General features: G+C 47.2%; 1 protein-coding gene across 1 annotated transcript in view; it reads left to right on the forward strand.

The window, feature by feature from the left end:
* SMOC1 (SPARC related modular calcium binding 1) overlaps window positions 1-12,770 on the forward strand; it is a 163,274-nt gene that overhangs the window by 99,386 nt on the left and 51,118 nt on the right. Inside the window, exons 3-5 of the mRNA XM_012560034.1 lie at window positions 1,100-1,128; window positions 4,349-4,448; window positions 6,725-6,772. Of these exons, the coding sequence (XP_012415488.1) occupies window positions 1,100-1,128; window positions 4,349-4,448; window positions 6,725-6,772 (177 nt within the window). The remainder of the gene's footprint in view (window positions 1-1,099; window positions 1,129-4,348; window positions 4,449-6,724; window positions 6,773-12,770) is intronic.

Below are 12,770 nucleotides of genomic sequence, written 5' to 3' on the forward strand. Positions count from 1 at the left end.
GAAGGTGGGCTGCAGTCTCACCTCATGGCCACTATTTTATGTCCTGATGTAACTTTTTTTTTTTTTTTGCAAGAAGACATCTTGAAAACTCCCCAAGACAGCTTAAAAACAACCTCTCAATTTAGAATCATAGGCTGATTCACCCAGGGCTCTTTCTGCAAAGGAAATTGATTTTGCTGGGCTACTTCCCTCAGTTCCTGAAGTCTGAGACCTTGCTGGCGTCCTCTGCACCTTCTTTTGCTCACAGCTTCCCCTCACCACCCAGCACACCTGGGAGCAGAGTACCCATTCTTGTGCACGCCAGCCCTCAGAGGAACATGGCAAGCAATTCCTCTTTCAATTTCAGTTTTAGAGGACTTGGACGTGGCTCCCAGCCCGAGGATTTTGTAATCTGGAGTCTGCTCCTTGAAGCCTGGTCTGAGGAAAATGCTGAGGACCCCGGAGAGAAAGGAGCTGTGTCTGGCCCTGCGGGCTTGGCTAGGGGTTGGGAGGCAGTGGACATGTGCCCACAGGGATACAATGGCACACTCAGTGAGAATGTGGCCCTTGGGATAGGCTGAGCCCAGAGGTCAGATTATATCCCCTGAAAAAAGCTTTGGGTTTAGCCTCTGACTCAAGCATGTTGTTCTGTCCCCAGTAGCCTGGGCAGGGACTCTGTGAATGTCTGGGAGGAGGGGCCTTGCAATTCAGCCTGCTTATTCTCCACAGCCTGCTTGACCTCAGTGCCCAGCTCCAGCAGAGCAGCTCTGAGGCAGAGGCACAGCCTCGGGCCTGGGCTTGGTGGGCACAGTCCTCATGGGGAGGGATACCCACCTTGGCCATGGAGTGCCTGGGAGTACGTCAGTGCAGCTGCCCAGCCCCTGGGGCAGGTTTCCCCAGAGATGATTATTGGACAAGGAGGAGAAAGCAGCCAGCCAAGCCTCATGACAGTGCCAACCATTGGTGAGGAATCATGTCTAGGATATATTTCCTGTAGGGGTGACAGAATCCAAAGGGGTCATCTCTAAGTTTCCAGCAGTGTTTCCCACCCAAGCCTCTGGAGGTTATGAGAGGAGCTCTGGCCAATGGGGAAGCAGCTGGCCAGGTGTTTCTTACACAGCTGAGAGCAATTATTCCAGCCGCCACCAGGTATGCAACCCTCACCATGCGCCAGGCACTGGGCTCATGTCTGTTTTCCTCATGAGAGCCCTCCAGGTTTAGCACTGCTGTCCCCATTTTATAGACGGGGCTCAAAGACGCTAAGAAACCGCCTCATTTGTAACTGGCTGGACCAGGGTTCAAACCCAGATCTGCCTAGGTTTCTTTCTGTTCCACCATTAGGCCTCCTCAGAAGATAGCTGTGACTCAACCTTCCAGGTCCCTGGGGCTCTGGGTTCAGTAGGGAATGTTGAGGCTCTTCTTCGAAACTACTATTTGGTATTAGACTCTGAGCCTGGACTTGGAGCCAGAAGAATAGTGTTCTGATCGTGACTGAGCCGTGTTTCCAATGTTCTCTTGACTAGGGCCTCAGTCTTTTCCTCTTGTCATCTGTGAATCCATCATACCATGAAGGGCCCTGGAAACATCAGAGATGTTGCTGTTGGGTGAGCATCCAGAGTAGCAAGCATAGCTATGGGGTGTATAGATTGTCTCCACGAGATGAGATGGAAATGGAATATGGTCCTGGGGCAAAGACATTGTATTAGAATGAATATGATTTCCTTACACAGACAGTAGAGGTGAATGTCTCATTTACACAGCAGTCATCATACTGTTAAGAACAGTTGCCCTCCATCTTGTTCTTATCCTGGTTTCTATGGGTAGGTCCACAGTGAAATAACTTGTCTTGTGTGTTTGGTACCCAAGCAAGAGCAGAAGCCTTTCTGGAGCCTGTCTGCCTTACTGATCACTTCTGGATTTCACCCAGGCTGTCAGATCACAGTTTTACTGTGTACCCCTCTATATCTCACCTCTTGTATGCTGTTACTGCCTATCCTCAATTCTATTGTGTTCTTGATTCATAGAGGCACATTTTTTTCACACTTTAATGTATTTATAATTGACAAACAGCTTGTAATTGAGGTCTACATTTAATGTGGTGGCGCTGTTTACATCTATGTTGCCTTTTAGAATTGATGGAGACGAAGAATTGAAGAAATATTATAATTCATACATTTATTCAACCCATCAATTGCCTACAATAAATGTCAGCCATTATGCTAGATTCTGGGAATACAGAAATAACTAGCATGCAGTCCTTTATTTAGGGAGGTCACAGTCTAGAGGGGAGAGATGGACTAGGAAAATCAACAGTTATAACTCACTGTGATAAGGGCTCTGAGATTGGGATGGATTCACAGATGAAAAGTGGACAAAACTAGGGCCCTGACAAGGGAACACTGGAAACTTGTGTGGAGGGTCAGAGGCAGGAGGTAGTTGGGGCAGGGAGCTTGGGATTGCTTTAAGGAGAAGGTATATCATGAAAGAGAGTGGGAATACAAGAGATTAGGAATGAATTGGGGGTGGGTTGGGGAATGGTATTCCAGACAAATTGAATAGTAGCAGCAAAGAAAGATTCAAAATTATGAGATCCTAGGGTTAACACACTCAGCTGCTAACTGAAAGGTTGGAAATTCGAGTCCACCCAGTGAATGACGCCTTAGAAGAAAGGCTTTGCAATCTACTTCTGAAAAGTCAGCCATTGGAAACCCTATGAAGTGCAGTTCTACTCTGACATACACGGAGTCACAGGAGTTGGAGTTGACTCGATGGCAACTGGTAAAAAAAAAAAAAAGGTTATGTTTGGGGGCTTCAAATAGCTCGCTGTGGCTGGAGTGGAGGGTCTGTGTGGAAACAAGTGTTTAGAATGAGGCTGTGAGCATAGAAAGGTTTCAGATAATGGGAGGTATCACACACCATGCAAATGAGTTAAACTCTGTCCTGAACCTGATGAAGAATCACTGAGGGATTTTAAGAGAGGTGTAATGCCCTGATCTGTGTTTAGGAACTCCATGTAACCACAGCATAGAGGGCAGATTGGCAGAGGATGGTACAGTGTGGTGATCAAAGGGATAGGGTGACAGCTATTGGAAGAAGAAAGAAGAGTTACTCTGAAGGATACAGAAAGCCTCATTTTCATTAATATTCATTCCTAGGCATGGACCCGATCATGGAGGCAGTGGTTTGGGGAAGATCATGCCATGGTGCAGTGGGGCGTCTGGAAATAGAACCTACAGGAGCAAGTGACCTTGCCCTTGCCTTAACCCCATCATGTGTGCCCTTGTCTCAGGAAAGCCATGGGATCAATAGGCATCCTGACTATATGAATAGATGCTGGGAAAAGCTGGAAAAAAAGAAAATCTTACCACTTTTCTCTACTTGTGTCTTAGTTATCTAGTGCTGCTATAACAGAAATACCACAAGTGGATGGTTTTAACAAAGAGAAGTTTATTTCCTTACAGTAAAGTAGGCTAACAGTCCAAATTCAGGGTGTCAGCTCCAGGGGAAGGCTTTCTCTCTCTCGGCCTTCTCATCAGTGTTCCCCTGGACTAGGAGCTTCTCGGCGCAGGGACCCCGGTCCAAAGGACACGCTCTGCTCCAGCACTGCTTTCTGGATGGTATGAGGTCCCCAATTCTCTGCTTGCTTCCCTTTCCTTTTATCTCTTGAGAGATAAAAGGTGGTGCAGGCCACACCCCAGGGAAACTCCCTTTACGTAGGGTCAGGGATGTGACCTGGGTAAAGGTGGTGTTACAATCCCACTCTAATCCTCTTTAACATAAAATTACAATCACAAAATGGAGGCCAACCACACAATTCTGGGAATCATGGCCCAGCCAAATTGATACACACATTTTTTGGGGGGCATAATTCAAACCATGACAACTTGTTAAAAAATTGATTGATGATATTACACTTTTTGTGCGACAAGGTCATATCCACCTATAATGCTGACATTCCAGTTTGTACTTGCCAAATTAGTTAACCAATCAGAACTTTTTACAACTGGTAAAAAGTTCTTGCCAGTGTATGCCAGTGTTTGGGAAAAAATGTCCTGGTATTGGTGAGAACCATCACAGAATAAATACACAGTGGATGCATCTAAGTAAGATACAAGATATTAAGTGTTAAGAGTCTCAAGAAAGAAGCAGATAAATTGCTGTGGTTGCTTACAGGAGTCACCTAGCAAACAAGTAATAAGTGTTGTTGGCTGGCCCACCTGAAGGGGACACTCTGAAGACAGATGCTAGGGTGAGAGGTGGAAGGAGCTCTTCCACCATATTGGTGGTGCTTTGAAATGGGTGGGAGATGGCTCTTGTTATTGCGACCCAAGACTTACAGTTCTCTTCCCCTTCCTGCTTCCCTGAACAGGTGCAGTGCCATACTTACACGGGGTACTGCTGGTGTGTCACCCCTGATGGGAAACCAATCAGTGGCTCTTCTGTGCAGAATAAAACTCCTGTATGTTCAGGTACTGTAAAGAAGAGCAGGAAGAATGAAAAGGATTGGTGAGAGACCCCTTGGCTGGTCTCCTGCATCTTATGGTGGTGGTGGTGATGGGGGAGTACTTTTGAAAGGCTTCTGGGGGTTGTGAGACCTTTTCCAGGTCAAGGAGGATTCCACTCAAACACACTTGCTCTGCTGTGGGCTGGGGATGAGAGTCAGGATATGCCTAAGTATATATATTTATTTATTTTGAGTTTAGTTTTCTGGTTCCATGCTGTTTTGCCAAGCACTGGCTGCAGCCCCTAGAACAGGAATGGCATATAGATTTTTAGCTTGTGGGCTGCCTCTGATTGCTAGTGGCCCTCAGTGCATTTTATTGAGTATATTTCAAGACCATGTCAGAGTTCGGCATCATAGGCTGTGGTGATCAATTAGTGATGCCTGTCATGGCCACAGGAGAGGAGAGTGGTGGTATATGTGCCACATATTTGCCATCCCTGAGCAATGTGGTACAGAGTAACGGAAACTTTTTATAAAAGTGGTCCTTAAATATGGCTAATCATTAGCAGTTCCTGGGGAATGAAAAAGAACCTAGGTGTTCAGGCTCCCCTCTTCTTGTTCTATATATTCTGATCTAGTGGGTCTGGAGCGAGACACCTGGAGTCCCTATTTTTATAAAGGTGGTTCTGATAATTAAACAAGTTAAGAAACTATTGCTTTATGGTGATCCATTGGGTTGGTCCATAGCAAAAATTAAGTCCTTTCTATTCCCAGGAGCCCTGGTGGCTCAGTGGTTAAGAGCAATGGCTGCTAACCAAAAGGTTGGCAGTTTGAATCTACCAGCTGCTCTTTGGAAACTCTGTGGGGCAGTTCTACTCTGTCCTATAGGGTCTTTATGCCAGAATCGACTCGACGGCAACAGGTCTCTATTACCAACTTTACAAGTACAGAAAAATTTTGCTCTTGGGTCAATTTTATGAGATTGTGAATTATTGATTTACACAAGCCTCACACTTTCCACATCCATTCAGATGGTAAGGCTCTTATGAGTAACTCCCTTAATTCACCATGTGGCTCAGCCTTTATTCAAAAAAAGATTATCCCACCCATCAGCAGCTTCATATTTCTCCATATTGGTGTGTATGATTTTTATTTATTTACTTATTTTTTATTTTTAAGTGCAAAATGTAAAACATTGTGTTAAAGCCTATGGGAAATTCCAAAGATAGGTAATCCTGCTATGTTAACTTTTTCTCTCTTTCTTTTTTTTTTTCCACAACATTTATTCATTTTCCTACTGGCCCTGGTATACAAAGGGAAAAGTAAGTGGGGAAGGCAGTAGGTATCTGCATTAGGAAACCAAGATTTACAGGCCAAAAAGGAAAGTTTACTTTATTTGTGGTTTACATGGAAACTGGAAACCTTAATTGAGGTTGGAGTGGGGAGGGGGAGGAATTAGCCTTCCTTGCACATGACCTGGGAAGTTTCATTTAAAGCAAATAAATACATTTTGATTCTTACAAAACTAGTATGTGGAGAAGGAGTATGACATAAACTAGGAAAATATGGATTCTTTCTTTTGTTGGTGGGACCTGCACAGATGACCTTCTGTGGATGTGCTGGTGAGGCCCTGCCCATTGGGTGTGGGTGTCATGGAGAATACAGGTGCCACAGAGTCAGGACTGTAGGGTGGGGTGCCTATGGCATCCTGCATATGCAAGGAGAGTGTTTGGCCAAACATATGCAATACCCCCTCCTTGAGGAACAGGCTGTGCCTAGAAAATTGTTTCCATGCCTCAGATGATTTTGGCCCATTCAGTACAATTGGGCCAACGATTTTCTACTTAATGCAGATGGAAAATCACCCATTTCCTGCCCTAGCCAGCAAGGGACGTCAGTCATTGCATTTGCAGCAAGGGGTGGTTTCTGCTCAGCTGGCCCTGTCGACTGGATATGGCTCACAACATGGAGTTGGTGGAAAGTGGGGAAGATGGGGGAGTGTAGGCGAGGGGCAGTTATTGGAATGTGGAATTTTGTAACAATTTGGTCAAGGCCATTTCCAGGGAACCTGGAAACCATGGTTCCTTTCAACAGTGCTGGGATATCAGTGACATTGATGTTAAGCAAACCCCACTCGACATGCATGTATGTACTAACTTTGTATATAATGTCCCTAGAAGTGTATACAATGCATATATACATAACCATATGCTCATAACATCAGGCTTTGCCAATTCTTTGAAAGAAACCAATCGCAATGCATTCTGAATGTCTATGTTTTTGTTTCCTCTCTCACCCAAGGTTCAGTCACCGACAAGCCTTTGAGCCAGGGTAACTCAGGAAGGAAAGGTGAGTAGAGTTCTACGCTTTATCGAAATGTTTGCTTCTAGAGCCAGTCCAAGCAGGAGTTCTTAGACAAGACAGAAGGAGCAGGGGTGAAAGGTAAAATTGCCCCACAGAAAGGCTTCTCCGTTTTTATTGTACGTTTCCTCCCAGAAGCCCTGAAGATAAGTATGGCTCCTGTAGTGGTGGGACCAAGCTCCTAGAATTCCTGAGGGCAGTGAGCGAATGCAGTGGTCACAACTGGCAGGGACCTTTAAGGTGTGAACCTTGAGAATCTTGATACCCTGGGAATTTCAGTTAATCAACTACCAGTGTTGCCAGCAATAAACCAAAAAGAATGATGAAAGTAGGAAATCATACCCAAGTCTGCCCCGGCTCACTTGATTTGGAAACCCATTTGAGCTTTTTATTTCCCCGCTGATTCTCCTTCATAAATGCCTCAGCACATCCAGACTCTCTTCACTAAGGCTAGGCCGCTTCATGGGTGGGTGACCTGTGAAAGGGCCCCACACTCAGAAGGGCCCTGTGCTTGGTTTAATGTTCTGCTGTTGCTATCTTGTACTTCTTAATAATTTTGTTTTTGAACTTACGTTTTGTAAGTTAAGTCTGGTAGGACTGTGGAGCACCTATGTTAGTACAGGTGTCGCCAATGCTTGTCACACCATTCACATATAGTGTTTTTGATGTCTGCTACGTGACTTCTGTAACATGCTTCAAATTTTAATTTTTCTTTATATAGTGCAATATTAAAGAGCAATTAAAAAAACATCATGGCAAGTTAAGAGATAAAGACCATGAAGGAAAGGAAAAAGCTTTATATTTTAGTACCTTTAATGGTACTTTTTCCTGCTTTTTGAACAAGGGCCCCACATTTTCATTTTTCACTGTGCCCCACAAATCATGTAGCTGACCCAGACTAAGTTCTGTTTAGCAGGGAAACCAACATGTGGAATAGGTTGCTGGCTTCTGCTGACCATAATTTTCAGTGTGGAAGACAGTTTGAGGCCTAAGATTCACCACTATTTACCTCCAGGCCAACATACATACAGAGAACTGGTAGCTGAATGCAAAGTAAGTATCAATTCTATTGCACTGAGCAAGCACTCTGAAACAGTACAGGAGACAGGAGACTGTGGCTAGGTCTAAGGCTTCCCACTTGAATCTAGGCCTTGGGAGGCACATGTGCACAAGGGCCCAAGTGAGGAGTTGAGCCTGCTGAGGGTCAGCGCGAGGTTCACAGGCTTGTCCTACACACCCCGTCACCTGGCCTCTGCCCCAGGTGCTTATTGCATAGGGATGGGAAGAGGAGGCGAAGTCAATACGCAGTAGATGAGATCCCAGGGACCTGCTGCCCCTGACTGCCAGTGCTCCAAGAAGACATGGAAGTGGAACATGCTGATACAACCACCCACTATAAACCATGGACCACTGGGCCAGATGGGCTGCCTGTCTTTCTGCAGGCGGGGGAGTGCGTTAAGTGGATGACAAGAAGGGAGTAAGTGCCTTTCCAGATCCTTCCCAAAACAATGGGAGACAGCCAAGAGAGTTGGTGGTTCTCTCCCAGGTGAGAAACTGGGGAGAGGGTCATAAAAGTCTCCTGCAAAGACCTGAAGTCATCAACACTGTGAATGGAGTGTGTCTGTCTACAATGTATTTGGATTGGAAAGGGAGCTGCCTTCAGTTCTGCTTGCTGCAACTGAAGGCTTCAGGACCATCCCCTTTGTTCCTGGGCATGAGGTCCTGGTGATGGGAAAAAAAAAAAAAAAAATCAGAAATCATGCCAAACCTACCACCTGGATTTTTCCCACCAAAGGCACTGAGTACACAGTGCTGAAAAAACCACACACAAAGGCATCCATAGGATTTCGGTTCTCACCCTGGACAAAGAGTTAATTTCCAGGATGGAGTGGCCTTGTGCCTGCCCATGGGGAACAATGAGAGGCATGTGGTCGTCCTGGGCTCCCATTGATCCAGCTGGAAGAGGGCAGGTGGGCTGTGGGAGCCAGTTTACAATAAATGGGAATGACTACCCTTTGCTTCTATTTAGCTCTAGAGTCAACTTCCAGAGTCCAAGGAGGGTGGAGGGGGGCTGATTCCTCCAGGGGTGATGGAGGGAACGGCAGGTAGAGGGGGTAAGAGGAGCTAGAATCTGAAGCCTCATCTCAGGGGAATAAATTGTTGTCAGTTCCCAGCTCTTTGCTGCCTACCCTGAATGAGTTCTTCTTTTCCAGATGGTTCTGTGGAGGCTTTGTCTTTGATGCAAAGGTCAGGACAAGGCTTGGGTGGTGGGGATGCTAGGGCTCACTCTCCCCTGGAGACTGACTTCTGCCCATTGGTCTCTGTTTCCTTTACTCTGGAGGATCGAGGCAGGCACTACATCCTCTTCCCTTTGTCACCTTGGGCAATGGCAGCAAAGAGCAGGCTCGGGCCACCTGTAGGAAGGACCACCTGAAGCCACACCTGTCCAGGAAGCTGGGGTTTGAATGGGGATAGCGTGCAAAAGGGCATTTGTAATATCCTGTATCTACCCGCCGAGGTTCCTCTTTCAGCTGCCACTTCAGAATGGAATGTGTTCTGGAGGGCAGCAGGTGGGGAAGACACAAAAGGCCCTTGTCTGAGTTCATGCCCACATGTGGGGTCTCCTGGAAGGCATCTCCTGCAAGCAGGAGCTCAGCACTTCGGCCTGCCACAGAGCCACAGAGAGATGCTGGACCTGCCCCTTGTGAGGGGTATGGCCAGAGAGAGGGGAGGCCAGAGGTCTGTGTGTGTGAGGGGTGAGGGTGGAAGGGGAGAACTGGACCCAGCCTTTTCTTTCCATACCCTCTTGCCTTTTTGAGTATGTTCTACTGACAGGGCTGGGAGGGATCAGTTCTCCTTGCCTGGAGGGAATGAAAAGGTGTATTGTGCGACAGAGAGTCTGATTGCCAGCCAGGAATTAGTCCTCTAAAGGAAAGGAGGAGGAAGACAGAGAGAAAGGAGGCTGGGGGAGGAGGCCTGGCGAGATAGCAGGAGGAAGGATAGAGGAGAGAGGCAAGGCAGTGGCAGGTCATAGCCATTTGGCCCAGGACAGGAGGCCTGGGCTGCTGTGGCTCCTGGGTCCACAGGTGTAGGGCCTGAGGGAAGAAGTGGGGGGAGGAGGGAGGGAGGCCCTGTTATCTTACCCAGATGCACGTGCTACAGGGGGAGGAGGGTCAAAACTTCAGACTATTTATTTAATCCTTTGGAACGGCCTTTCCTTGCTCTGTTCTTTGGGCCCCTTGTGTTTAACTGACTCCTTTATGGGCACATGTGTGGTAATTAACACGTGCAATGGAGGGCCAGGGCCATGTGTTTGAGTTTCAAACATCCATTGATCTGGAGCACTCCCATCCTGGCTGCTCCCTCCCCTTCTTCTCCTTTTGCCCTGGCCCTTGAAGAGAGATGTGAGGGTTTGTGTGTGTGTGCGCGCACACGTATGTGTCTTGCACAGGCATTTGTATGTGTTTCATTGATGCTACAGAGGAGATTCTGAATAGAGGAAGATGGGCCCAAGCTAAACGTATTTAGAGATCATGAATTGACCCTGACCAGCTTTTCCCGGCTGTGCCAAGGCCTGTGGATTTTTCTGAGGGGCCTCTTTTTGGGGTCTTGATGCTAATTTATGTAGGTGATTTGGGGAGCTTCCAGGATAACTGACCACAAAGTTGTGGGCTGGGCTTGGGCATCATCGCTTATGAGGGGCAGGAGGGCAGTGCCAGCCTCCGGTGGGTTGATGGGTGATGAAGAATGATTCAGTGAGAGACTATGGGAGTGCACCTGAGAGGTGATTTCCAGCAGTTATCCGTGAGCTCATTTTCTGAGGGCCGGGGATCTCAGAGGCTCGGTGGTGATGCTGTGATAAATGGCAAGTGGAAGTGAAGGGCCATCAGGAGTTTTCTCCAGTTTACCTTGGTCTGGAGTAATTGGTAAGGAAAGTGAGCAAAAAATGAAGACAGTAACAAATTATGCTTCAATTTTTTTTTTTTTGCATGGGCACCTCTCTCTATTTGACAAGCCGGGTCTTGGAGAAGAGCAAGCCTTCCAAAACCCAACCCACCTTTAATTTGAGGAGACATTTTTATTCCCCCAACTGGCTACTCCATAAGAATATACTCCAAGTAGAGAGTGAGCCACATTCATTTCCCCAAGGTCTCTTTCCTTGTCTGTGTTTTTAGAATCTTTCATGGTGCCTGGTGTACATGTTCATGCCAACTTGGAGACCTTGTCACTCGAGTGATGGGTCAAGCAGCACTATTTAGGGCAAGGGGTGTGCTTAGGGTGGGGTGATGTGTCGCAGGCATCCTAGCTGAAAGAGACTGTGCCTCCATCCTCAGTTCTCCTGGGCATCTGAAGGAAATGTGCTTCATTGCCCTGAGCCTGGCTGAGGTGTGCAGAGATGGCTGTCGCGGGACAATCCAAATGTAGAGTGTCACCCTTACTCACATGCCTTTAGCCTCTTTTCCCCCAGCACCAAGGAGGAGGCTGGATCAGTAGTAGAACTCTGAGCATTGCTATCAGATGGCAATGATCTGATTGCCAACCAGCCTACTGGATTTGAATGGAGGCGGGCCACTGACAGCCTCTCTGGTATTGGCCTCTGCTTACATTGGTTTTCCCTTGCGGAAATGCATTCACTCTGATTCTGTCTGAGCAGCTCCAAGCCCAAGAGAGGCAACTCTTTTGCGCTCTGTGTGCATGTTGCTCCTACTTTCTGGTGCTTTGGGCCTCCCTGGCCAAGCCCGGCAGGTGTCCGTACCAACTTTGCAGAGATCGGTTCTGGGAGCGAGATGCATGAGTGTGTTTGTGTGCTCATGCATGCACGAAACCTCCCCTCCCTCCCAGTTTCCTACTGCCCCAGCCTGGCTTCGTCACACTCACCCCTGTCCTCCATCTCCACCCCTATTCTAGGGTCTCAGAAGAGAAGTTTATGCCTGAAGAGTACTAGATTAAGAGTTTGAATCCCTGTCACATTCCTACCTCCAAGGATTGGGAAGGAAATGGGGTCTAGGAATCTGGGAAAGCTTCCTAGTCATAGTTTCTTTTGAGCCCCTGGTAGTATTAGTAAGGAGCCCTGGGGGTGCAGTGGTTAAGCACTTGGCTGCTAAACAAAAGGTCTGCGGTTTCAACCTTTACAGCCTCTCTGCAGGAGAAAGATGTGGCAGTCTGCTTCTGTAAAGATTACAGCCTTGGAAACCCTATGGGGCAGTTCTACTCTGTCCTATAGGGTCACCTATGAGTCAGAATTGACTTGAAGGCAATGAGTTTGGTGTGAATTTTGGTAGTATTAGTAACCATTGGTATTTAATACTTGGTTCTTTTAGTCAACAAATATACACTGAAAACTTACTGAGTACTTTTTATGGCCATTGAGGATCCAGCAATGAATAAAACAATAAGAGCCCTGGCCTCCTGAAGCTCACATTAGAATGGTTCTTAGCCTCTCATTATGGAGGTTATCTTCAGGTGGACATAAAGCCTCCCAAGGAAGCAGCAGTCTTGGAAGCAGATGCTCGGAAGCTGTCACCTTTGCAGGGAGCTGGGGAGAGGAAGGTGGCCCCTCTATGAACAGCCCTGGCTGGTAACTTCCATGTCCAGAGCCTGTAAGGAAGATCCCTTGGGAAGGGGCTGCGAGGGATAAGCCTGGCCCACTGGCAAGTTCTTGAACCCTCTGCCTGGTACCTTTTGTGAAGCCACTGAAGTCCAGGTGAGGGAGCTCCAAGCTGGTCAGGCCAAAGAAAATATGTTCATTTGCTCACTGCTCCCTGTCTGAGTGAGTCCAGTTCTGGGTGTGGCACAGCGACTTGGATGGAGGCAGGATATCGATATCGGCATGTGGACTGAAGGGCCTCAGGGTCACTTCTGAGCCCTTTCTCTCCAACCCTTGTCAAAGAGGCTGGGGAATTGTCACTCTCAGGATCTGTTGCATAGATTCTCTGACCGCTAAAGAAAGCTGTGAGATTCAAGGCTGCTTATTCTAAAATTTATG

The sequence above is a fragment of the Trichechus manatus genome, unplaced genomic scaffold (assembly GCF_000243295.1).
Source record: "Trichechus manatus latirostris isolate Lorelei unplaced genomic scaffold, TriManLat1.0 scaffold00010, whole genome shotgun sequence".
In the NCBI taxonomy this organism is placed as follows: Eukaryota; Metazoa; Chordata; class Mammalia; order Sirenia; family Trichechidae; genus Trichechus; species Trichechus manatus.